Source organism: Peromyscus californicus, unplaced genomic scaffold (assembly GCF_007827085.1).
Source record: "Peromyscus californicus insignis strain IS unplaced genomic scaffold, ASM782708v3 Scaffold_4__1_contigs__length_199733344, whole genome shotgun sequence".
NCBI lineage: Eukaryota > Metazoa > Chordata > Mammalia > Rodentia > Cricetidae > Peromyscus > Peromyscus californicus.
Genome location: NW_026294562.1, coordinates 135,584,134 through 135,610,710, shown reverse-complemented (window position 1 = coordinate 135,610,710; position 26,577 = coordinate 135,584,134). Strand labels below are relative to the sequence as shown.

Here is a 26,577-nt window from a genome sequence, read left to right as displayed (position 1 = left end):
CTGCACAGGTGCAAAGCAGACAAAAATCCCAGCCCTGAGAAGGGGAAGTGGGCACCAAGTCCCACCTCCCAACCGAGAAGCTATTTGCAACTGTGATACCTGCTGGGATAGGGGAAATCAGTTTTCAGCCACACTCCAGGGCCAGGCCCCAGGCCCAGGAGCAGTTGATCAACACAGAGCAGACTCCAAGTTTTTTTGTGTGCATTTTTGTGAGTTTGTTTGTTTGGTTTGCTTAATTGAGTGTTTTGATATAAAGAATATAAAGTTGGGTGGGTAGAGAGAAGTCTATGGGAGGAGTTGGGGGGAATAATAGGGTAAATATATGGTATAAATAATTTTAAAGAATAAATATTAAAACAAGGAATGTATATATATATAATATATTATATATATTATATCACTGTGCCTGCCAGCTAGAGCTGGGGGGGGGGGCTGTGATCATATAGCAGAGACAGTGGCAATTTGGACTATGGAGGAGGCTGTGAGAAGAAGGGACCAGACCAGGATATTTTTTGGGGATGGAGCCAACAAGACAGTAGGCTAGACTCAGAGATGAAGAGAATTTCTAGGGTTCTTATTTTTAATTCTCTCTCTCCTTTGTGTGTGTGTGTGTGGCTGTCACAGGACCACCTCTGGTGTGTTCTTTGCTTTGCACCATGTTTGAGATCCCAGTCTCTTCTTCCCTGCTGCCCATGCAGATCTAGCTGGCCAGTGAGCTCCCAAGAAGTCTCCTGGGCACCTCCAATGTGGCATTACAGCCTTCACTACATCTGCCTTTATGCAGATTCTGAATCTGAATTCAGATCCTTACACTCGACCAGCAAATGCTTTACATACCGAGTCATCTCTCCAGCTGGTTTATTATTATTATTATTATTATTATTATTATTATTATTATAGCTATTAAGGATATGTAGAAGACTGGGTGGAGGAAAGGCTTGGCTGGTCCTAAAACTTCCTTTAGGGACAAATTAGGTGCTGGTATGCTATTTTTTTCTGGAACGTGAGCAAAGACAACAAAAACCCAATCAGAGGAAGAGTTGAATGTTAAGGTTTTTCAAAATGTATATATTGTGGATCCTTTAAGGCATCTATGCAAGTGACCAGCTCAATAAAGATGGGGTATTTGGTGAGAATTTGCTAAGAGCTTAGCTCTTAGGACTCTATTTATTGTGCTCCAGTCTTTGCAGGGGTGAGCACATGCAAGAAAAAAACGTAATGGCCTCAAACTGTGAAAAGCCAGGCTGAACTGGCTCTCAGCATCCTTAGAGTCTCCCCGTGGCTGTGTTTGTTACCACCCCTCGCCCTCCTAGGATTCTTGCCTTGGTCTGCACTGGGTACCACAGCAGGTTCAAACAACGGAGAGGAGAGTTCTCGGTAGCCACAAAGAGGCGACCGCTGGTCCAGAAGCGCGCCCCAGGAGTGGAGGAGGGGAAGACCTCCAGGCCACCCCGTGCCACCCGGGTGCCCAGCGCGTGGAGAGCCTGCTGGGCGGTCGCCTCCCGCCACTGGCGCTCACGCCCTCCCATGTGCACACACGCTCAGACAGACCCCCGCTCTAGGTTAGAAATCAGGCTTTCCTCAAACGCAAAAGAACTTTGTAGCCGCCCTGGTGTTTCCTACTTTTGTTTCTGAACTCCGCTCCCCGCCCCCGCTCCGGTCCGCTCCGGTCCCGCGCCGGATTTCGGGGTTCCCTGGCTCCCGGGCTCCAGCACCGCACCCGCTTAAACCCTTCAAGGGGCGAGGGTCGCGGCGCAGTCAGAGAAGCGGCGAGGAGACCCGGGTCGTCCCGAGATCCAGGCGCCCCCAGAGCTGTGACCTGCGAGTCTCGGGCACAGGCCGGGGTCCGGAGCACGCGGCCGTTAGGGGTGCGGGGTGCGAGCCTGGGAGCGGGGCGGGGGGCTGCGGCGCGGGACTCGGGGCGCAGGGCGGGCGGCCGCGGCTGCACGCGGGGACCCGAGCACGGGTCCGGGAGGCGCGGGCGAAACTCGGCTCTCGGGCCGCTGGCTTCAGTCGTGTCCCTCGGACAGGGCGCGGGCCGGAGCAGCACTTACCTGCGGCGGTGGAGTCGGGGAGCTGCAGGCCGGCGACAGCGGCGGGCCGGCGACAGCGGCGGGCCGGGGCCTGCGGGTCCTACCGTGCTCTGCCCTGCGAGGCTCTGGCCGCCGCGGGGCCAGACACACTTCCTCAATCCTGCGGCCGCCTGGCGGGCGGAGAGGGCGGGCGGGTGGCGCGGAAGCAGGCCCTCGCCAGAGGGTCGGCTGCCCCCGGCCTCCGCAGAAGAGGATGCGGTCCCCCGATGGCCTGCCTCGGTTTCCCTAGCTGCTGGATATCGGTGACTAAGCTCACTGCTCCTGTTTCGGTAGACGCTAGGGCCCTGGAGCTTTGTAGGGTCCTAAGTTCAGATGCCCCTGCTGTCTTCCCTGGGGACAGACACAGTGACAAGATTGCTCCATTCTCTGCTCAGCCTTTCCTTCTCTGCTCTAGTAACAGATTAATTTCTATCTTGTATGCTGGCCATATACCTCGGCTGTGAATATAGAAGGATGAGGATGCTAATGTGTGTTCAGGTCTTTAGGGAGCCCTACAGAAACAGCCTTTTAAATGTCGATGTTTTGTAAACCGCACCCTTTCAACCACTGGTTCACCGACTTAACTCTGGACATTTGCAAAGATGTTACTAGTTGGTGAATCCTTTTAGATCTTCGGCCTCTGGAGTAGCCGCCACTACAGGTGCATGCCACATTGCCTGGCTGATTATGGTGGGGAGGGGTAAAACATGGTGGGATGCTGTGTCAACTGATGCCACTGAGATAATAACCAAACGCAGGCTAGACCCTCGTGGCTAAGCTGCAGACAGGCTTCCGATTCGGCTCTGATTTTCACTCAGAAAGGATAGTCCTTTGCGGGAAAAAGCGATTCTGCACCTAGACGCTTCTCTAGTAAGGTAACAAGGACTATTCCCGAGACCACGTGCAGAGCACATAGACAGATCGTCATAACCCTCTTTACCAGTTCACAGAACCTGAGCAGCTGTGGGCCTTCTGAGCTACTTCAGGAGCACGGCAAGTGTTTACGTAGAGTTGGTGTTTGGATCCCTGGTTGGCAAGGGGACCACCTCGCAGCCTATGCTCTGCTTTCTCTCCACCGAACACCCTTCCGAAAAAGTAGGCGCGGTTCTGCAGTCCTGCCCTCGCCCCGCCATGCCACCGAGGTTCCCAGACCAGTTAGCAAGGGCAGCAGTGTGACTGCTAAGGAAAAGTCCCTGATAGTTTGCAAGGCGTGGCGGTAGCAGAGAGCCTGGTTTGGTGTCGCCTTCAGAGCAGACATCGCTGCCACCTAGCGACACCAGGAGGAACCCCATGCCGAGTGCCAGGACAGACACCAGGGCGCTGGTGTTGCCAATGCTTACCGCAGCAAGAAAATTCCCCCTTTAAACAGGCTTGGACATAGGCTAGGAAAGATGCCCACTTTTGTTCCAAAAAACATCTGGAACATTGGCCACATGTATGGCCTTATCCCAGCCTTCAACTTTACCCAGTAGATGTGCATTGGTCAGGAAGGAGACCATTCCAGCCCAGTTCAGATTCCTCCTCACTTCTTTTTCATTCCCGCAGATCCATGTTCTTCGTGAGTTTGCCCGCGTCCCACCCAGATTTTCAGAAGCCTTAGGTTGGCATGGCCTTCCCCAAGGGGGTTCAGCTGGAAGACCGTGGTCAGAGGTAGGTCCGCCACCTGCTTCTCTGAATTTCCACCCCACTTCACTGAGGCTAACTGTTCTTTTTGTCTCCTGATGGTCGTCTTTATTCAGCCAAATCCTCACTTTCTTCTGATATCCCCGAAACAATGATTTAAACACCCTCCCTCCCCCCCTCAATCTCCACCTGCAAGCACTGTCTGCTGCATGGATTCTAGCAAGGGGTGAACATTAGAAAGAAGCCACCTGCCGAGAAGTGGAGCTAGAGCATCCCAAAGTGTCTTCTTTTAGAGAATGCACCCAACCACAGTCATCCAAGGGCACATATACATGCACCTGCACACCTTATGCACACATACACAAGCGCACACCATCACACCTATCGTCTCTAGAGTGGTTCTCTTCAGGCAGTCGTATTCTAATTCACCAAACAACGGAAAATGTCATTTTTATATCATCTGTTCACATTTGGATGAGAAATGAAATGCTCATAAATACACAACACATGGGAAAGTGCACACTGAGAGAGGTCTCGTCCAGTCTTCTGTGTGCCATTTTTAAGGGGTTGGTGCTTTTTACACGTCAGTCATCTGGACTTTTGGTACTGACTTCACAGTCTGGTCTTTCCAGACCTACCCAAGTCCAGTGAAGGTTTCTGCTCCAGCATCAATGTCAGGTCATAACCAGGTTTCTAGGCAGTTAGAAGCCTTAAGATCTTCAGCTAAGTTAGGCCCAGACCCTTAGATCATCATAGAGAAAAGTCACACACACACACACACACACACACACACACACACACACAAATTAAAAACAAAAAACAAACAAACAAAAAACATGGTCACTATTTGGGGACAAGACGTGTTCCCTAAATCCTCATTTTCTGTACTCAATCACCATTGCTTTGTGATTAAAGGGGCCTGGGCAGCGTAGAAAGCACCTTACACTTAGCCTGTAAGGCACAGGGCTGTTCAACATCCAAGACTATAGGGATGGACATTACCATCAGGAAAAGAAGCCCTGTGTGTGGCCGACTGGAGGAGTATAGTTTTATTTTTGCCTTTACACAGAAGTCTGAGAAAGAAGATTCTGCCACAGAATTCAAATGGGCTTGGTTCTTCAGTGAAAAAAAAAAAGAATGTTTCTCAAATGTCCAATTTTATTTTATCGTTGCTGAACACAATCCAAAGTTAGGATCAGAATTCCCAGTCCAATCAATTGAAAAACCATACCACAGGGGTAAACCTTAAAGACGTGAGATCTAACATTATATAGATTTTCATTTCTAAATACAGTATATTACAGAAGGTTAAATATACTACCTCTGTGTACTTACAGCTATAAAAAGATACATTAATGATACCAATTATAAATAATGTAACATTTCATATTAAAGGCATTATTGTACAGTGGAGGAATAGCAACCCTCTAATGTACTATGGTGAAAGGTGGTGCCTAAGAGTTACTGAGATGCTGGAAATTCAGTGTATGAGGCCAAGTCCCGATTTAACAAGTTACTGGTAGTGTAAGTGCTGAGGGGGAGAAAGAAGGTGAGTGGAATATTGCTCGTCTCTGACAGGGCTGAGAGCCCCAGTTCACGCAGCCCATTCCTTATACACACACTGGTTCTGATATGAGGGTTCGTTCTCACTGTTGCTCAGTCCAACTTTAATCCTTAAGTGTAAGCGTCACAGCCAGTTAGAGAGGTGTATGTTACCAAGAGTAAAAGTGCCCAAAAGCATTCAACCCAGTGGGTTTGGTTCTGTTCTATTGTGGGAACGGTTTTAGTTTTCCAAGTTAAAACGTGGACTTTGCCTATCACATGGATACACCGAAGAGAAAAAGAAAAATGTCATAATGTGAATGAAATATCCAGGTCACTTGGCTGGTGACCGGGTCCCCCTATGGGACCCGGGTGTTATTAGTTAATCAATCAGAAATGAAAGCCCCAACGGACTTTACAACTAAGGAGCTAAGCAGTACAGCTGTCTCTCAGTGGCATGCCCTTTACTCATCTAAAACGGGTAACGGAGCTGGGGAAAGGAAAAAGGAAGTGGGCGCACCCATGGCCGAAGGTGGTAGAAACGGGCGATCTGTGAAAGTGAACGATGGCTCTGAGTGTCAAGTGTGCGGCTCAGTCACCCAGGGTTTGCTCTGCTGTGGCAGTTCTAAAATGAGTCGTCAGGGGCAAAGGTGACACTAAGGATGGTCTCTGCCTAAGAAGGGCCTTGGTTTTGACTGACCATCTCATAACTGTAGGGCAGACTCTTTGGGATGTTGATTTGGTCATTCCAAAGTCAGGATTGTTTTCAAGGTGAATCCCACGGTCAGTGTCAATATGCAGTCCTCGGGACTGGCACCCCCGCAAACCAAAGACTTCTGGAGCCTTTTCTTGGAGTATGTTCCCCCTAAGCTCCCCACACGGGGTCCCTGAAATCCTCCTTTCATACCAACACTAATCCTTTGCTTGTGAATAGTCCCACTCAGAATGAGGAGGGGCTTGTTCTGTGCACAGGTGACTCCGAGGAGCCCGTGAGAGCAGATCTGCTTGCAACCCATGCCGTGAGCTCTTTCCACATTCCTCCTGGGGTCAGCAAAGCATTTAAAATAACTGCGGGACACTCCAGAGACCGTCTCATATTAACAGAGCCCCGGGTGTCTTTGCTGTGTCCTGCACGGAGTCTGAAGCAATGGCAGCTGGACACCAGTTGCTCCCCCAGGCAGGCCTGCAGTTTCACACATAACAGCCAGCCGCCCGCAGTTTGGTCCATAAAGCATGAGTGTGAGAGGGAAAGTCAAAACCGTTAAGCTCTAGTAGCCCGAGTGTCCCGAAGAGAAGGTCCTGGGAAGATGAGCACTGTCATCCTGTTTTCTGCTTGTGGCAGGTTGGAGTCGCCAAGGACAGCTGTCCAGCTTTTGAGGAGGAGACCGGTCTGCCCTTCAGGGGTTCTTGTCATCGAGTTTGATGGTGACAGTTTTTACTTCTGTATACTCCGCCAGAGCATATTCACCTCTGTGACGACAGAGAAAGGGGGGCAGTTCACACTGTCAGTTCGTGGTTCTGGGGAAACTCTTCTAATGCCTGAGGCCTCTGTTGCAGTTTGAGTGCTGGGGTTTGTGCGACAGAGCACAACGTGGTGCCTGCCCGTAGTAGGGGCAGGAGGCACTATGATGCCCTTAGTTAAGCGTCGGGAACTGGAAATGTGAGTTTACGTGCTAAGGTCCTGTGTGTGATGCTTTTGAAGCCGTTAAAAGAACTAAGGGTTTGCTTCCGGACCATGAGAGATGAAGACAAGAGCATAAACTCAGGGCAGTTCTCTGGGTCAGGGAGGTGGCTGCAGAAGAGGGGCCTTTGCAGGTGAGTCGGTGGGGGCGGGGGGGGGGGCTGGGGTGTGAGGCCTGCACTGACTATGTAAGTTTCAAGTGGCCATTTGTTACTACTTGAATAGACAGAAAAGGCTATGTCTGAGCCCGAGGAGATGGCCAGCGGGCCACAGGGACATCTGGCTCTGAAGGGCACAGCTGCAAGAGGAGCTGGGTCAGACTGCAGGGGAAGGGAACAGACGCTGGCACAGGCTAGGCGCAGGAAGGTGACGGCCCTCAGGTTAGCATCTTTGGTATTTTCCCTTCCCTTCTGCCTTACAGGGGCCAGGGATCTTTCCTAGATACCATGGGCCATCCTTGGAGGAGATCCCCTTCCCAGAACCAAGAGGCAACTTAGGTGGAGAATTCCTCCATAGTACACGCTTAGCAATTGCAAAAAAAAAAAAAAAAAAAAAAAAAAAAAAAAATCCGGTTCCAGAAAAGATAGAGGTAGAGATAGCCTCTCCAGTCTCTATATGAAAAGATCTGACCCCCAATCTCATCTCATCTCTGAGACCTGCAGGTGAGCTACTCAGCCCAGCATTATCAGCCTGACTTCTGAACGTGTTAGAAATGCAGATTCCCGGGCCTCACCCGGGACTACTGTAGCAGGTAAAACAGGGAAGATAAAGTAGTAAAGTATGTCCACACCCTGCTCCCGGTCCTGGTGCACGGGTTAGGTTGCACAGCAAGGGAGGACCGATGCGGGGGATGGGATTCTTGTGGCTAATCGATTGACTTTAAAATAGAGAGTTTTCTGGGTCCTTTGGGTGGCCCAACGGTCCCTAAGAATTGAAGAAGAGAGTTGAGTAAAAACGATACAAGACACCAAAAGGTACCACCGGGCTGCTTGGGAAGATGGCCGAGGCCTTCAGCCAAGTATGAGGTAAGCCTCTGGGGGCTGGGAAAGGCTAGGAAACTCAGTCCTCACAGCCTGCGTCCTAGAGGACACCTCCCTTAAGCTCAGAGAGAGCTGCACCTATCCTGTAGGGCTTGATGTCACATGTTTGTGTCACCTAAGACATTGATTTTTCAGAAATTTCCTCAGTAGAGTAAAGAAATTTGTGTTCAGTCAATTCCCTGGGTGATTCTGATGCCTGCTTGAATATAAGAGCAACTCGGGCTTAGGATCGTGTGGATGAGTCAAGTTGATTGAAATCCCTGAGACTGTTTCATCTGTGCCATGGGAACACCACCACTCCTGTTCAGTGACGCCAACTAGAGAGAATTCACATAGGCCCCTCACTCTGTGCTGAGTAAGTAACGTCACCTTTAAGAAGGCGTGCTGTTTTCGATGTCCTGAACGTTCTTACAGAGCAGCAGGGGAAACGCAATCAATCAAATGGAAAAATGCTACAGAGGACACACTCATTTTTGCAGAAGAAGAAATGCAAATTCCCGTAAGTGTGAAAGGGGCACACTCACTGTCTCACACTTGAAGACATTCGAACCTACACAGAGACACTTTCCTGTGGCTGAGCATGGAATTCTAGGAATTCATTCTGAGAACCACCACCCTAAGTGTATAAATATTTATACACAAGGAAGCTTATAAGCAGGGTTTGTAATAATAATAATAATAATAATAATAATAATAATAATAATAATAAAGGCCTGTGGATGTAACACCAGTGTCCATTGTAGGTGGCTAAAAGACAGTGAGATATTCAAAACCCATCTCTGAGGACAAAAAGTGGCTTGCTTCCACATTAGCCAACAGAAAAGAATGAGTGGATGTATGCATATCCACAGCAAATGCACCCTAAACTTTCAAAATGAGCAAATAGCATTGTACAGAGAAGGGGTGAAGTCTTTCCGAGTTAGCTCGTGCTGAACAAGCTCAGAAGTGTCAGCGTGTTCTTGCAGGACACAGCCTGTAGACTCTTCTTTCCCCTTCCTCATCTGTTGCTCTGGTTCAAGTTCCCGCTGTCCTCACTCACCCCCTCACCCAGTCTTTGCTACCTCAGGAACCAAAGCCATTTGGGAGCTCAGCCTTCCTCCTAATAAACCTCCCTAGGATATCAACGGCGACAAGGACTGATAACAGTCCGCTGACAAATGCCCAGAACCTAACACCAAGCTTGGAGCAGTAAAACCCCCTCAGCAAAGACTTGCAAGAGGACAATCCCTGTCCTTGTGGAAGTGTCCTTTGTCCTTTGTGGAAGTGTGTGACTGCACTCACCTCAGGCCCACAGGGTCTGCTGTGGATACGCCCTTGGACAAACTGTTGTCAGCAAGGGTGTCTTTAGAGAGCTGGGAGACTCAAGGCCAGGTGGGAGGCCAAGGTTAAGTTTGAAGAGCAAGACAAGCCAAGCCAGAACAAATGCTTTTTCTAGAAGTTTTGGTTTTAGGTTTATATTTGTTTCCACCATTAAATTAAAAAAAATTATTTCTTTTTAATTTAGAAAAACAAAACCAAAACAAATATTTGTGCCAGGCGGCGGTGGTGGTGCACACCCTTAATCCCAGCACTCAGAAGGCAGAGGCAGACGGATCTCTGTGAGTTCCAGGACAGCCTGGTCTACAGAGCGGGTTCCAGGACAGGCACCAAAACTACACAGAGAAACCCTGTCTCGAAAAAACCAAACCAACAAACAAACAAATAAAACCCACCACCAACAACACACACACACACACACACACACACACACACACACACACACACACACACACACACAAATATTTGCCATGTGAACTAACGAGGAAAAGAACACAGTGAGCAAGCAGTGGCTCCTCTAACGAGTGGGACTAAGGGCCAGGGAGGGAGGAAGGTCTGACCATGCCGCATCTCTGCCGTATGAGTCTTTGTTGGCTGGCTTGGATGCCTAACTTACACTGCAAAGCAAAGAGCCAGGATGCACCAAGAGGAACAGGCTTTTCAGACTCCATCCAAGACCAGCCCTGAAATGCATCCTGGAGGGACTGGCGAGTGTACAGCCAGTAACCAGCCCAGCCCGAGTGACTAGTTTGGGGAAAACCATGGAATCCACCTTATGGTGCTCCAGCATAGAAAAGGGGAACTTGTTGCCACAAGGAGACATTAATTTGAAACAACTGAAAATAGAAATTATTTTTCAAGGCAGTTTCCAGGCTCCTTACAAATGATCTGAAAATATTTCATCATTAAAAAAAAAAAAACTTTGGGAGAATGTATTGCCAAAGATCCAAAAACAAACCAGCCATTCAAGAAAGTCCCCAGGACAGTTGTCAGGATGAAACATGACCGAGGTCTGTGAGCTTACCACGCCACTCCGTGGCAGGCATAGGGACCACGAACCACACCCAGGGATAGGAATGGCCCAGGTAAGAAAGCTATGTAGTGCATCCACAGTGGTTCTAGGGAAGGCCAGGCAACAGGTGTCCCCCATACGCCTTCCAGTCACTGTGTCCTTCAATGACCTTTCCTTAGGGGACTGGGGTGCTTGCTGCCTCCCAGCCTCCAGAAGGAAGACTGTGAGGGATTTGAGTTTCTCCGTCCTTACAACCCGCCTGGCTGAAGACAGAGGACCAGAGGAGACACGTCACCACATGAGCTCTGGTGGCTTCATCTGAAGTGGCTTACAGAGATGACTCCTAGGGCAGGGGTTAGCTCAGTGGTAGAGAACTTGCCTCACATGCTGGATGACCTAAGTTCAATTCTCATACCGCAAAACAAAAAACTAAACGTCCCAAAACAAAATTCAAAACACCAACAAGGTAGAGGTGGTCTCTGCCTTGCAAGCCCTGGGCTACGGGAAGCCAAAGGTCAGTGTGCCAGTGTTCTTCTTAACTCTTGTCCTTTTGGTTGTGAGCCTAACCTTTAATGGCTGAGCCATCTCTCCAGCCCTACTCTTAACTCTTATGACCTGCTAGCCTCCTGGGTCTGTTTTGTCCCTTGAAAGCTGTTATCCCCTCTCACGAACCATCTCCACAAGAACATGAATGACATTTCAGGGGCTCTCACAAAACCTTCTAGAGCCTGTGCTCAGCAAATGCCAGCTGTCACCAGCCTTGTTACTACTGGAGGAGCCTGGAAGGACCTCAGGTGACCCTAGCTCTGGCCTCCCAGCCTCAGCCAAAAGGCTCCTCTGAGAGACCACGAATCGGAGACTCCAAAACGGCAAACATAACAGGCTGCCAAAGGAGCACCAGGCTCCTGCCACAGGTCTTTGTGGCCAGGAATCAGTAAGTTAGTGCAGGAGAAGCAGTCATAGGACCAAGGTGGGAACCGAAGGTCACTCTGTGGTCTTTGCTCATGTGCACAGATGACTCCTGAGCATCTGTCATGCGTTGGGGATGGTCTGAACAGAGCTGAGGTGGCATAAGGGGCCCCAATTCCATGTAGACCAGAGCCAAGAGCCAGTGGAAGCCAGCATCTCCCTGTTGTAACAGGCTCAAGGATCTACAAGCGGAGCTGCTCAGTGTCCCCACTGAGGCGTAGGCTGAGGAAAAGTGCCCAGTGTCTGCTCTGACGACAAGTGCAGATGTGGAGAAGGTAAAGCATTTGTATATAAACGACACAAACTATTTAAACAAAAGGGAGAACACAAGCCCTCAGAAACGTCCAGGAACAGCCTTGGGGTGTTGTCATAGATGGCTCCCCGGGAACATTGTGCCTACCAAGATGTTTGTCCACACTGGCTAATAAAACCCAGGAAGGGGGAATGGAGAGAGATGCCAGCATGTGGCTGGGGACCTCAGCATCTCCACCCAGCTTTTGGCCTGAGCCAGAGGCAAGATGGCCCGTCCATGAATCTTAGGAGGCCAGGCAGGAAAGAGACACGGAGAAACTTGTTCAGGCCCAGAATGTTCTGCTGGAGCCATGGAGGCACAGCACAGCCCCGTAAAAAACAACAACAACAAAAGTATCCAGGAGGAAGCAGAATCACCCACGGTATGACCTCAAAGCTAGTGCCAGGCTCTGAAAGCAAAGGTGGGCAGATTTAGAGCCTGACTTGAGCCAGCCTGCCTTCTCTGCCCAAAGTGGAGATATGTGTCCTAAGACCCTCATTTGCCACGCCCTCATGCCGCTATCCTAGGCCAAAGAACTGTAGAATGTCCCTAGGGTGATGGCGCCAGGCAGGGCAAGAAGCTGAGGCTGCAGATTGGTTCTGGGGCTCAGGGGGGTGCAAGGGTGGAAAGAAGGGACAGATCCTGAGCAGTCTCCACTGAGGGACCACCAGCCTTCATGGAAGAGGGGAGTGTGAGGGGTCAGAAACACTTACAGTTCTCTGCCATTTCCAGACATCTTGAAGCCACCAAACGGAGCCTGTGTGTAGAACGCATTGTAGCAGTTGACCCTAGAGAAAGGGTGAGAGGCGATCCGGTTACCTGGAGAACACTTGCCTGCATCTTGAGATACTGGAGGCACAGTGATGCCCAACGTCCGGCCTTTGGGCAAAGTCCCCATAACTTGAACACAGCACACCCCTTATGCTCTTTACATCTGCTACCTTTCTTCCTGCTGGAAACTACAATTGGAAAATACAGAGGAAGCGAGCCAGGGGTTGAGTTAGCTGTGCAGCGATGCCGGCCAGACCTCAGAGTTCTGCTTCCTAGACGATGCACGTGACCCTAAGCTTGTTCAACCTCTTTGAGCCTCACTTCATTCATCTGGAAGATGGGCACGAGTATCCAAACTGCGGAGTTATCAGTGCACAGAGATAAGCATCCATACCCTGCAGGTTAGTTATGTGCTGTCTTTAGTATCCACCAGAGACACAATCAGAGAGGCAGTGTGACACAGTTGTCAAAGGTTCAGGCTTTGCAGCCTCCTCGGCTATGTCCCGTGACCTTTGCTAATCAAAGGCTCTGCACCCTCAGGCTCAACCTCCTTCAGACCCAAAGATTTTGTGCAGAATTATTCTTCTGCACAAATAGTACAGTACAGTAAATATCAATACAGCCTTGTATTAGGTGTTGAAAAGCGTGTAGATGATTTTGAAGTATGCAGGAGGGATGGCGTATATCTTTGTGAAAAAATGCCTTTCTAGTATGTATGTTCCAGGTCCTGAGCCAGAGTGCCAGTATGGTACAAATATATGTATATATATATGAATAAATAATAACAAATAAGCAGGCAAGCTGGAGGATGTTCCTAAGCTATCTGTACACACGAGAGACTTGAGTGGCCATAGACTTGGGCCTCTCAGCAAGGACTGAATCCTCTGCAGTTAAACACGGAGGGCCGACTGCACTAGCTCTGTGATGCTGGACAAGTCACTCCATCTCTCTTTATGCCTTGATTTCCTCATGTGAATAACGAAGGACTTAAGGCCATAGGATACCCATTTCAGAGGACAGTCAGCAAGGCACTCAAAACCGGGAGAGCGCATCACGTGAAGGAAAACTGAAGCCAGCAAGCCAGGGGCTCAGAGAAGGCAAATGCTCGCTACACATGCTTGGCTCACCAGACTGTGCCCGACTCCAGCGCCGAAGCCAGCTTCAGGGCTTTGTCGAGGTTTTTGGTGAACACTGCTGCCGTGAGTCCGTAGTCAGTGCTGTTTGCTCTTTTGATCACTTCTTCGAGATTTTTGAACTTCAGTATTGGCTGCACTGGCCCAAAAATCTGTAATCAATTACAAGGAGAGTAGGAGGAGGCCTGTGAGGAGGGGATTGTGTGCCCTGGTCAGGCACCCAGCTTTCATAGTTTCAGAGTTCCTCCCCCCAAGACAAAGAACCCCCGAGACCTCTATAACTATGCAATGGCTGAATTTGAACGAGGGGATTAAGACAGAACAAAAATGGAAGATAGCCCAAAAATATATACACTGCATTTATGATCCCTCCATGCTAGCACTGTTTTTGAATGCTGTCAGTCTCAGAGCCTTGGGAAAACCCATGTATAGCAGGGTATGCAGAAGGAAAACCATTGGCTAGCTCTTTGGAAAGTCCTCTAGAAGGGTGTCCATGGGTGGATGACCACTGGTGTCTTTTTCTGTCCATTAATGAAGATACTTAAACTGTTTCTGTAGTGAGTCCCAGGGGAAGGGAGGGCCCAGTGGTCAGGCAGCAAAGAAGAGGGAGAGAGGAGCCATGGGGTTGCCCATTTCGAAGGGTTCTGAAGGGAGCTTGTGATTGATTCAACCCTGGGCCAGATTACATGCCAGGACAGCGGGCGCAGTCTCTGGAAACGGCTTCTCCGCTTCCTTGGGGCATCTCACCAAGAAGTGTGCAAAACAGCAACAGCAGTGAAAGAATCGTTTTAAAAAGAAGTGCATAAAGATCTGAGCTCTGTACTACCACAGAGAGGTGAGAAGCCTTTCAACACCTCAAAGAAAAGTACCAGATAACCTCCTTACAGGGAAGCCCATGCCCACCCCTCACACGGACATTCTTAAAGGTCTAGTCATTCAGCCTCAGACTGGCTTCTGACTGATCCTGTGCAGGAACAGCCACCATGTGTCTAATGTTGGGACTGAGAGGCAAAGGGAGATTTCCGCTTTTACGGGGGGCCTGCTTTATCTCCATCATTCTCCAGAACAACAGAAAGGTTCTGTGGCAGAAAGGTCAATGAGAATTACAGCTGGGACACATTCCTTGAAGGACACTTGTTTAAGGACAGTCTGAAGAGTGTGAAGCAGCCACAGGTCCCAAATCCATAGTTTGGTGCCTGGTAATACCCACCAGGTTAAGAGGTGTTGGACCTGGGCTGTGCATGAGTTGGAGATGGACTGTGGCTGCCCGGAGACCATGAACCAGGACAGAAACTGGGCTGTAGCAATTGTATCTGCTGCAGGCCTTGAGGTTCACCAGGGGCACCAGAGCCCCAAAGGACAGCATGGCCACTCAGAAATGGAGCTGTTAGTCCTGTGAAGGTTTCCGAGATTCCTGGGGCCTCAGAAGAATTCTTTGGAGGACCCCTGCCTGGGGCCCCAGTTTTGGCTGTAGCCACACCTACCTCCTCTTTGGCAATCCTCATGTTGTCGGTAACATCTGAAAAGACAGTGGGTTTGATGAACAACCCTCTGTCCTCCATGGCTGACCCCCCACATTCTAGCTTGGCCCCTTCTTTCTTCCCACTCTCGATCAGCTCGAGGATTTTGTCAAACTGCTTTTGATCGATCTGCAAAACACAGAAGGGAATTATAAGCACTTCCTTCCAGGAGGGGACTGTTGTAGTTCTAATGGCCCCGAGCACCATCAGTGGTCCTCTGCTCTGTGTCCTTGTCAAGTCCTAGATCAGCACACAGGTGGCCTTATGGGCAGATAGTCCTCCCATGCACAAACCTGGGCTCTTTGGAACTGGGGGCCACGGGAAGGTCGGCTGTTCTCACCTTCAGCTTGAGGCCTTATGCATATGTCTAACTCCCCTCCTTATGCTGAGAGGTCAAGTGTAAGGGTAAAATGGGTTCCGGAATGGTTGCATTCTCTTAGGTCTTTCTTGGCATGCTGCTAGAATTACTGGATTTCACAAGTAAAAACACAGGATGCCCAGCTAAATGTGACTATCAGAAATACAACACATGATCGCTTTATTGTAAGTATACACCAAACAGCATTTGGGAGATACTTAAGTTAAGATGCCTCCAGGTTGTCTAAAAGTCAAGTCTAGTGGTCTCACTATTTACCTGTGCACCACAGATGGGGGGTGGGTACTTATTGGACTTATCCCATCACAGTGCAGAGGAGGGAGGAAGGACTGAGCATTTGATGCAGCATCCCTGGGGACAGTGGAGTGAGTCTCACGGTAGAGCACGGATGCTGCTTCTTGGTTGGAAGGAAACGAACTCAGAAAGGTTCTGCCTTCTGCTACCTCCTCGTTGGCTGCAAGGTGCCCTATGCCACAAGCCACAGATGAGCACACAGCTGTGGGACACAGTACTCAACTCTCTGTCAAAAGGCCACCCCTCCGGGGGATGGCTCAACGTGGAAGATGCTCTTCCTGTCCTCTTCATATCCTCCTTCCTCATATCCCAATGCTCTTATCGTGACCCAGATGACGGTGCCCTCCCTCCCAGGCTGAGGGAGATGGAGCTTAAGCAAATACACTGTTACTGTGACGTTTAGACAGGAGACTTGGTCCCATCCCAGTAACATTAAGTAGGAAAAAAAAATTCAGGGCTGAAGAGAAGGGTCAGTCAGTAAACTTAAGGACCTGAGTTCAGATCTCTGGAATCCACCGAAAAGACTGGGCATGGTGACCCATACCTATAATTCTCTCAAAGACTCGGGTAGACAGCGAAAAAGGAAGAACCTGACCTTGACCTCTGGCCTCCACACAAACCTATAGCACATGCACACACATATGTAAGCATGGCTGCACACACACATGAACCCACACACATTCGTATACCACCAATATGCAGTATAGAAAAAGGATGAAAAGCAAATAAACCCATTTCAAGAACAGAAAGTCCTTTGAGCTTCTTTTTAAGGAACAGTAGTAAAAGAATGAAATGGTGGAGCCCCATGATCTCTTTTGCAGAGAGATGCCTACCTGTAAGGAAACCCTGGAGGGGTGCTCCAGGAATAAAGAGATGGGAGCCCCACTGTGGGGAGAGGTAAGAAAGGGTGTTGGTGGGGTAGTGCTGGGGGAACCCCTTCACTGTAGTCCTTTGGACACGGTTAGGGGTTTAGAGCCACGTGCTGACACACCCACAAAGAGCCACGAAAGCAACCACAACACACACAGTTCCAAGCCCTCTCAGCCTTTCTCTGGGTGAACCACATCTTGGCTTAAAAGTCCCAGATGGAGCCGGGCGGTGGTGGCGCACGCCTTTAATCCCAGCACTTGGGAGGCAGAGCCAGGCGGATCTCTGTGAGTTAGAGGCCAGCCTGGGCTACCAAGTGAGTTCCAGGAAAGGCTCCAAAGCTACACAGGGAAACCTTGTCTCGAAAAACCAAAAAAAAAAAAACCAAAAAAAAAAAAAGAAAAAAAAAAAGTCCCAGATGGCGCTGGTGAGGTGTTCAGCAAATAACGGTGCTGGCCATCAAGTCTGACAACTGAAGCTCAATCCTGGGCTGGGCAAGGGATCCACACAGTAGAAAGGGACAGCTGGCCCTGCCGAGCTGTCCTCTGGTCTCCACATAAGCACTGTGGCATGTGCACCCCACACATCATGCACAAACGTATACACATACAAATTAAATAAATAAAATGTCACGTAAAACATTTTTTTAAATGTGAAAAAAAAAGTCCCATGTGTTATGAAACCTCTCTCCTCCTAGGGGGCTGACGTAGCTCACTGTAGTAACTTCACCAGGCTTCAGGTCTCGGCTGGCTGGAACTATGTTGTCCTGACAGACCCCATCTTCTCTGCAGGCAGCTTGGGTTCCTGTCAGAACCCTACACACCCAGACGCCACTCCTCCCGATGAGTCCTCATAAACACGTTGTTTAAATCTAATAGCCATCCATGAAATGTCAGCTGGTGCCTACAGTACAGGAAGAGAAAGATCTGGCAGGAAGTGAAGTGACAGGGCAGGGCACGGCACCAGAAGTGGGAAAAGATGGCTCCCACAGGACCATCCACGGCTGGGCTTGCTCTGCAGAGGACGCCGCCAGATTCCGAGCACGGGCCAGGTGGCTTCCTTGCATGTCTGCCAAGCTAACCCGAAAGATGATGGAGTGTTCCAGCAAGCAGTCTCCAGCCCTGGCCCCCGATCTAGGTCAGCGAGCTCTTCCACAGGCCTGAGACAGACAGGAGTGTTTAGGCAGCTGGAGATCCTTGCCGAGTGAAACCTTAAAGGTCTTGGAAGGAGGAAGAACATCAACAGGATCCTGACATAAAGTCCAGGTTAGACAGTGTGAGTTCCAAAGCGACCCCGCACAGCAGAGCCCGGGAGGAACGGACACCCGCTCCCCAGAAGAAGTGTCTGTCTTGAGAAGTGACTTGAGAAGAAAAGGACGGGAATGATAGGAGAAAAAGCTGTCCTTAGTGTGCCCCCAGCCATTCCGGGTTAACTCTAAAACTTAAGGATTTGATACTGATCTGGGGCCATGTTTGCACTGAGACCACTGACTACCTTGTGTCAAGACTTCGGAGTCTGTGATTGAGGTTGGGGCTGAGGACTGTACACAGCTTCCCAACCAGGGACACATGACACCAGAGCCACAGAGCACATGGACTGAGGTCAGGGTCGGTGTTACCTTGGCCAGAAAATCTCCATTTCTTCCCTAGCCAGCATTTGCACAGGATGGTTGGGTGAAACGGACTGAGATATCCTGAAATCACACAGGGATGTGTGTGTGCCTCCTAGGTCAGAGAACTGCCAGTCAGTGCTTCTGCCTTAGGACAAATTCCCTCTGTTGAGCACTTCCTAGTGATGTGACACCTTCTACTGCTTCCATTTTCCAGATGAGGAAACTGAGGACTGGAAGGAACAAAGCCCCAGAGTCTAGTTTGAGCTCAGCAGCTTCCTGTGTAAACATTTGGTGCCAACTCAGTAGTCAACAGTGAACTTCTGGGATAGACAGTGGTGGGTTAAGTCACGGATATGACTAGAAACTTGAGAGGTGAGCAGAAGTCTGGCAAAAAGCAGAGAGCTGCCGCCGTGGTCTGGTCCGATAGTGCAGGGGTGGCCAGGCCGCCCTCTTGAATATCTGTCCATCAGCTTCACTTACCATTAGCAAGAAAGTCACATAGGACGTGCCCTTTGCAAATGTTATTAAACTTCATGGTTACCACCGCCGTTTGCATCCTGTCCAGGCTTCCCAAACCAGGCCGGCAGAAACCTGTTCCCACTGCCCAGGATATAGTCCAGGCCCTAGAGTCTCTCTGCCCTCTGGTTCCCGAGGGTTATCTCATGAGGTAAGGCACATGGCCTTGGGGGCCCCTGAGTCAAGACTTGTCAGTCAGTGCCCTGGCTGTACCCCTCTTCTGCAGGGTTCAAGAAAACTCTCTACGTGACCTGTCCCCAGGGTTTGAAGGTGACCATATCAAGAGGGCTACAGGGTATGCACAGATAGCCTTGTGCCTCAGTCCACTGGCTCCTCCCTCTTCCAGTCTACTACAGCTCCATTTCCTGACAAACCCAAGTTCATCAGCTTCTTAGTGAAAGCCTTGAGTGACAGCACACGCTAGCTCTTTTCCTTGGAGGGGCAACCTGTCTGTGGTCATACTTGTGCCTAGCTCAGCCCCCAGTGGAGCACCACACGGGAAGACATGTTTGTTGGTGGTTACCTGGGGCCCCTGCTCCGTTTTGGCATCAAAGGGGTCTCCAACTGGCCTCTTCTTGGCGTACTCCACACTCCTCCTCACAAACTCTCCGTAGATTTGCTCTTCCACGAACACCCTGGAGGCCGCCGTGCAGCACTGGCCTTGGTTGAAGAACACTCCCTGGTGAGCACACTCCACGGCCAAGTCCACTGGGGGTCGGGGGAGGCGAGAGGAAGCGATTAAGTTGTTACAGCAGGCCCTGGCGACAGCTGCAGCTCTAATTGCCCCCACAAGAAAACAGGCCCCAGATGACTGCATTTCAGAAACTAATTTTTCTTTCTCAGCGCTTCCCAAAGGAGAGGAGAGGGGGGAGGGATTTTAGATCCATCAAGTCTGAGTTGAGTGAGTCCAAGAGCAAGACTTCTCAGCGCCATTAATATGCTAATGAGCGCAGAGCCGGAAGACTTTCCAACTCATCTGTCCATGGAACCTCCACCCCAGCTTTCCTGTCCGAAACTGGGGACAGTCTGGAGGGACTGCACCCCAGCAGGGTTGTAACAGGACAGTCTCACGAGGCTCTCTGCACCTCACCCCTGCAGCTGGGCCCGGAGCTAGGCTCAAATGCCTCTCCTCAAGACACCAATTCATTTCCTGGTCCCTGATGAGAGTCAGGAAGGATGACCGAAGTGGCAGAATGGTGTGTGACACCCTGGACATTAAGTCAGGATTTCATTTTGTGGAATGGCACTGCCTGGAGGAGGAGGCGGGGGTGGGGGTGGGGCAGGCTCTGTTTCCGAGAGCCTGGAAAACCAGCCCTGACATAGCTTGTTTCTGCTGCTTTGCTGTCAGGGTTCGGGTCACGGAGTGGACAGCAGGTGGGACGCCCACTGTGGTGGCCTAAGAGCACAAAGCAGCCCTGGGTCTTTGGGATGGGAGTTTGGGACCCCGAATGCGAGTCACAGTAGGGAAACATCTAAAACTGTTCCAAGTGACTCCAGCAGCAACATTGCTCAGGCGAGAGACGGGCAGTCCCTCTCCACAGTCTCCCTGGCTTTCTTCCTCACTGTTCTCTCCCACTGAAAACCAGCCTTAGGGACCGGAACTGCTCCCCGTCCTTCACCTCTTAGTGAGAAACTGTAGCAGGGTCGTTGTTTCTCAGGGCTATTTGCCATCCTGGTCTTCTCTGAGTGTGGCGCCGCAGTCTTTGTTCTCTGTGGCAGAGATTTCTGGCACCAGCGGACAGTGGGGGAGGCTGTCCTTTAGAGCATGGGTGTGCTAAGGTCTTTGAGGAGTCACACCTTTTGGGAGGTGAGCTAGTGATCAGGTGAATGGACGCCCGGTGTGGTCCTCTCTGCCCTCTTCTGGTCACAGCAGCCAACAATAACCCACATTTTAGTATTGTGTCATACAGCTCTGGCAGACACCAGTTGCTTCCAGCTGCTGTGCAGGCGGCTTTCCCAGGGAAGAGGTGATACGGGAATGACACCCAGAGCGTGTTTTTATTCTGTGTTCTGAAGGGTCAGCAAGACCCAAGACAAAGGAGAAACTCTTCAACTCTCTCAAGAGCCTGAGAGCCCTGCATCTGTACTGACTTGAAGGATAGAAAAATGGACGCCCAGAGTGGGGAGCCTGCCTTCTCCTTCTCCAGCCCAGAAGGGCCCCACAGGAGAAAATGGACCTGGTCTTTGGGGTCCTCACAGCCCCCTCTACCTTCTTAGGTGCAGGAAGGTGATCTTAGCCTTCAGGGGTTGACTGTGCAGTACCTGTAAGCCACAGGCTTACCTATCTCAGAATTGGTGTTCTTCCCTCCACAGGCTGGGCCTGTGGGGACAGCAGGCAGCCCATCCCATGAGGGGAGTATCGCATTGTGTGAGCATGCTCCTCTTTTCATGGGTCCTGAACACACACCAGGAAGTGAGGAAACACCTATCGCCCCAGTGACTCACGGTCAGCGTCGGCGCACACGATGCATGGGTTCTTGCCCCCCAGCTCCAGCGTGACCCGCTTCAGGTTGCTCCGGGAGGCGGCTTCTTTAACCAGCTTTCCAACCTTCAGGGTAAGAATCAGGCTTTGTTAACTCTCAGACATGGTGAACTTGGCCCCAGGAGATGGAGCTGTGCCTGGTGGCTCTGTGGTCACCTGCCTCAGTGACACACCCCACACTGATGCATCATATTGTCACACAGCCTCGGCTCCCCCGAGCTGGCCACTGCCACTGGGCACCCTGCTGAGGGTGACCTTCCACGCCTACTAGTGACAGCCAAGACTCTGCCAGCCCGATATGGAGGTCATGCTGATTTGAGGGGACTGTCAATTTAGGGAAACAGCAAAGATGGCCCATCCTTGTGATGACATGCGGCCAATTCTGTGGAGCCCTTTGAAGACTGAACCCTCCTTGGGAGGAGGAGTGAGAACTGGTAGCTGATATGGTACCACAGGACAACATGCCCGTATACCCTGACAGGGGCTCTCTGTGCCCTGGATATGCAGATGGAGGTACAGCTGGCCTAGCATGCCTCCAGACCCATCCTGGTAACAAGTTTAGCCAGACACCAAGAACTTCCGAGCTGGGAAAGACCCAGGAGACCAGGGCAGATCCCACAACTTAGAGCTGGGTAGCTCAGTGTGCACAGTGCCAGGACTGTTTAATGCCGTGCAGGGGAACGGTGGTTGTAGGCTGTGGTCTAATTGTGACTAGGGTCTCTGAGGATGCTCACCCTGGCTGCCAAAGGGGAGGACAGGGTGGGGTAGCAGGCTCTAGCCAGACTAGATATCTCAGGGAAGTCCGTTTCTCCCGTCATTCTGCGGTCTTCTTTTTTTTCTTCATTGACTTTTCACATGAAGGATGTATAAACATTTGAAGAGCTACATGCAGTACAACTGGTTTTCTAACAGCCCGTTTATCATCTCTCAGCCTTACTTATGATAGTGTTGACTATACAGATGTTTTACATTTTTATTTTATCTTATCTCTCATTTATTTTTTTTAAGGCTTCCACATTCTATTAACTATTTATTTAGTTTGGAAACTGGAACAGTGACATTTTACTAATAGTTAGAACATTGTTAGATTCAGGGGGAAAAGAATCGTATTTGAGCTTCTCAAGGAAATGTCTGTGGGTCTCAAATAACAGAGTGCTGGTTGTGTTTGCCAGCAGCTCCCGAAGAGGGTTTACCTCTGTGGACCCCGTGAAGGCTATCTTGTTGATCTGTGGATGAGAGGAGATTGCTGCTCCCACTGTGGGCCCAAAGCCTGGCACGATGTTCACCACGCCCGGAGGGAACCCGACCTGGGAGGTACAGAAATGGCATTGAAGGATCCAAGGGACAGCACCAGCACCAGCTGCAGACCCACCCGCAGGGGTGGCAGGAGTTGTAGCTGTGTGATGTCCCGAGCAGAGCAGCATCCTCAAAGGGAAGCTGGGTCACACACTGGCCGGGACACACCCACATCAGCATCGCCCCCTCCCACACCCGCCTCCTAATCCTCTTCTGCAAGCTAGGAGTGCAAACATTGAGGCGAATTGATCATCCCCCCCACCCCCAAGAGCCTCTCACCCTAGCAGGGCTCAGGGGCAAAGGCTCAGGGTTGCCACTAGGTGGCAGTAGCCCTCTTGTATAAGATTGCCTCTGTGTGTGTGTGTGTGTGTGTGTGTGTGTGTGTGTGTGTGTGTGTGTGTGTGTGTGTGTATGTGTGTGTTGGGGAGAATGTGTGTGCATGTATGTGTGTGTGTGCTTGTATGTCTGTATGTGTATACATGTGAATGTGAATGTGCATATGTGAGACTGTGTCTGTGAATATGTGCGTGTGGGTGTAAGAAAGCATGGGAATGTGGAAGCACATATGTGTATTTGTGGGAGAGTGTGTATTTGTATGAATGTATGAGTATGAGTGTGTGAATGGGTGCACCTGTATGTGTGTGAGTGATCATATGTGATCTGTGTGTGCTTGTATGTGTAAACATGGGAATATGAGAACATACGTGACTGTGTGTGTGTGTGTGTGTGTGTGTGTGTGTGTATGTTGATGGAAGGAGCAGTACCTTGGTCACACCCCCGTCTAGAGCATCTGTGCCCTTGCCAAGCCAATGTGGGTTCTTACTCTGCCCCACCCGCATCCAGGTAAAATGAGAAATCCTTCCCCTTGCTAGTCCCACTGGACTCATCCAGGATTGACACTTGCTGAGGCAGGGGGCTGCTGATTCTTCCATACTCACACTCATGCAGGGCACATATGGGAGACCTCCCATTAACAAGACTCTCCCCAACCTAATGGGGTAGAAGGTGCTGTTCCCAACACAGCTGGGTCTTGTCTGTGACTTTATTTTTAAAATGCCGTTTTAGGGCACAATGTTTGAATCTTAGTTTCCCAGACACAATTCTGTGACAGTTGTGATGTTGGAACCCTAGAGTCTCTTTTACATGATGAGTATGTGGCCAGTGAGGTGAGGTGAGACCCGGCTGGTTCCAGAGGCCCCAGCCTCCCTCAGCAGTACAGCGGGTACTTCCCAGCCACCTCAGTCCGGCTGGGAGCAAAGTGGTGGCCTTTCTTGTTCCTTCAATCTTTGCTATATGCATGCTGATGATGGAATGGCTGAAATATGCTGCCAGGTGTGTCTGGCAGGTGTCCCTCTAGGCCACTGCTTCCCTGAGTTGTGGCTCCCTTGGGGTGGGGAGGGCAGTGTGGAGGCTCTTGGGGACCTACGCACAGCTGCAGCTAGCTGGCTAGCTGGCCAGGCCACCCTTCCCAGAGGAGGAAGAACCTTTTCACATCTCATGGCCACTGAGCCCAGGACCTGTGGAGTTTGGGGCTTCCTTTTCTGGCTCCCTCCTGCAAATGCTCTAGATAAAACAGAGTGCTGTCAGTTTGCGACTTAATGAGAGGAGCAGGATCTTTTTAGGATGGTGGGGAGGAACAGCAGCTTTCAGATTAGCTACTCCATGCAAAAAGAGTCATGCCCTTCCCTCTGCACTGTGAGCTGATGGCTGCTGTCACAGATTTTCATGGTGCCTTGCTCCTGGGTATGGGGATCTATCTGGAATACATAATATCTTCTTTTCAGACTTCTTACCTCTTTGATGAGAGAGCCAAGGTACAGGGCGGTGAGGGGTGTCTGCTCAGCTGGCTTCAGGACCACGGTGTTCCCGCAGCACAGGGCAGGAGCCAGTTTCCAGGCCAGCATCAGCAGGGGGAAGTTCCACTGTGCCAGAGTACAAGAAGGGGACCATGAGACTCAGGTCCACTGTGCCCCCAACCCCAGACCCACCCTGCTCTGTGGAGGACACTTCCTTTGCATGGTCTGGATTGGGCCTCGAAGGATAGCATTGGCATGTGTAAGACTACAGAAGCCCAGGGCTTGCTCAGCTGCACCCTGGAGATGCTAATGCAGAGAAAGTTCTATCCTATGGATCTTCCCATTCTCTCAAAAATGCTTGCCAAAGGGGTGACATTTTCCTCGTCTCTTTCATCCTCATTCACCCAGTTGCTGTGGAAGTGGCCCGGGGCTTCCCAAACAGATTGGTATTGTTGAGTTCCCCCATCACGCGCAGGTCTCAGCGGCCTGGCATCCTGGGCTGCAGAAATGGGCTCTGCTATCTGCCAGGTGTGTTCATCCTAGCCTAAGCTCCCATTCACCAGCCTTCCTCCGCTTCCTTCCAAGGAGGCTGCCAACCCATGCCTTTGCCCAGGCAGGTCCCACGGCCTGCAAAGCCCTCTTCTCTGTTGACCAAACTTTCCTATTCTCCAGCTCCAGTTAAGAGACTCTCCATCCCAAAGGAGCAGGCCACTTCTGACCACTCTGCTGGAATCTACTGCGCCCCTTGCCAAATACCCTAAATCACGGGTACCCTCACAGGCACCCTCAGGCACAGAGCCCCATGCCCCCAGCCTGCACTCAGTCAGGGGTGGTTGTAGTGGGCAGAATCAGTCTGTGACGGGAAAGTCCCACACTCACCGGCGTAATGGCTCCACACACCCCAATGGGCTCATGCCTGGTAAAGCACACAACATTGTTATCTGGAAAAGAGGCGACCCAGGAAAAGAACATGATCATGGTTAAGAATTTCACACGGACCTATGCTTGGTGGAGGTGTACACCTTTAATCCCAGGACTTGGGAGATAGAGGCAAGTGAATCTCTGGGAGTTCAAGGTCAGCCTGGTCTATATAGCAAGTTCCAGGACAGCCAAAGCTATATAATAGAAAGACTCTGCCTCAAAAAAACACAAAAGCCAAGACAAAAAGACAACCCCACCACCACAACAAAAACACAAACAAACACAAAAGAATTCCACATGGTAAAACTGAAAGAAAGAAATGGAGACACCTGCAGGGGTCTTCTCTCTTACACAGCGGAATGATTTGAGCTTAAGTTGAAAACATGAGTAGAATTCCCTAGAGGCATCTGCATGTCGCCATGTGGGGAGAGGGCTCTGAGAAGGAGGCCCCATGGGGAAAGGGCCTGGGGGGAGGAGAAGACAGATTCCACAGGAGACCCAAGCGAGGCTACAGTCTATCCTGGGCAGGCTCACCTGTGGGGATGGTCCTGCCCTGGATTTTGTCTGCCCACCCGGCAAAATATCTGAAGGTCTTAATACAGCCCTCCAGGTCCATGAAAAAGGCGTGAAGGAATGGCTTGCCGGTGTCCATGGTCTCCAGGGTCTGCAAGAACAAGACGGCTCCTTTGGTAGACACAGTTTTCTTTTATCTTCCGGTGGTTAAGTAGAGGGGTGAAGGAGAAAACGTAACCCCAGGGCATAGCTCTACACCTCAGTCCCTACATGCCACTTCAGAAAGCCTGCCTCTACAATGAAATGGACCTGTCCCCTACTGGCCAGGACTGGCCAGCCTTTTTTGCCTGGTGCCTGAGTCAGGGCTGGTGAAGTACGGGCATTCTCTCCCTGCTGCTCATTTGAAGGTGTGCTAGGAGCCACCTAGTCCCTCCAGAGCAGTCTCCACTGTACCATCCAGACACGTACATTCGTGCACCCCATGGAGTTTCCAGAAGTTTGGCTACCAACAGGGCGGTTTCTTCTAACAAAAGAGAAAGGGGAGATGTGGGCTTTTCCTTCTCAGCTGAGCTGGTTGGTGTGGCAGTGGAAAGAATGATGGAGCTCACGAGGGTCAAGCCGCCAGCACAAAGATGCAATGCTTTCCAAGCAGGCTGCAGGCCGGATGCGGAAACAGAGCAGGGGGGGCAAGCTGACTGGACGAGGCGGTCACCCAGGCCAGGGTGCCGCTGCTCAATGTTGGGATTCTTTTCTATTTCTAGCCTGGGTGAAAGAGACCCCTTTGTCCCTCACACAAGCAGTTCTGTGGAGCACTACTCCGAAACTTCCAGTTATCCGGCTTCGCAGGAAGTATCCACCCGATGCGTTGCCTGGGGCTGGATTCCTGCTGAAGTGTCTATGGAGCTAGAGGATGCTAGAGAGAGGAAGGGAGG

The 26,577-nt window shown here is 50.7% G+C and overlaps 1 protein-coding gene and 1 long non-coding RNA gene across 8 annotated transcripts in view; one reads left to right on the top strand and one right to left on the bottom strand.

The window, feature by feature from the left end:
- The first annotated feature begins 1,327 nt into the window (after positions 1-1,327).
- LOC128094822 (uncharacterized) lies at positions 1,328-13,436 on the top strand. 7 transcript variants are annotated; one of them, XR_008213082.1, is made up of 4 exons: positions 1,328-1,562; positions 3,618-3,722; positions 6,580-11,531; positions 12,281-13,436. It is a non-coding gene; the product is annotated as an uncharacterized LOC128094822 (long non-coding RNA). The 7 variants fall into 7 exon arrangements; XR_008213081.1 differs by lacking the exon at positions 1,328-1,562 and adding an exon at positions 1,570-1,868; XR_008213086.1 differs by lacking the exon at positions 1,328-1,562 and having other exon boundaries at positions 3,609-3,722; positions 6,580-7,298; positions 7,581-11,531.
- Aldh1a3 (aldehyde dehydrogenase 1 family member A3) overlaps positions 6,594-26,577 on the bottom strand; it is a 32,603-nt gene continuing 12,619 nt past the window's right edge. The window contains exons 4-13 of the mRNA XM_052713394.1: positions 25,667-25,796; positions 25,091-25,152; positions 24,209-24,337; positions 22,313-22,426; positions 21,083-21,185; positions 19,161-19,345; positions 14,937-15,101; positions 13,447-13,604; positions 12,262-12,336; positions 6,594-6,707 (exon numbers count right to left, since the gene is read on the bottom strand). Of these exons, the coding sequence (XP_052569354.1) occupies positions 6,635-6,707; positions 12,262-12,336; positions 13,447-13,604; positions 14,937-15,101; positions 19,161-19,345; positions 21,083-21,185; positions 22,313-22,426; positions 24,209-24,337; positions 25,091-25,152; positions 25,667-25,796 (1,194 nt within the window). The 3' untranslated portion in view covers positions 6,594-6,634. The remainder of the gene's footprint in view (positions 6,708-12,261; positions 12,337-13,446; positions 13,605-14,936; positions 15,102-19,160; positions 19,346-21,082; positions 21,186-22,312; positions 22,427-24,208; positions 24,338-25,090; positions 25,153-25,666; positions 25,797-26,577) is intronic.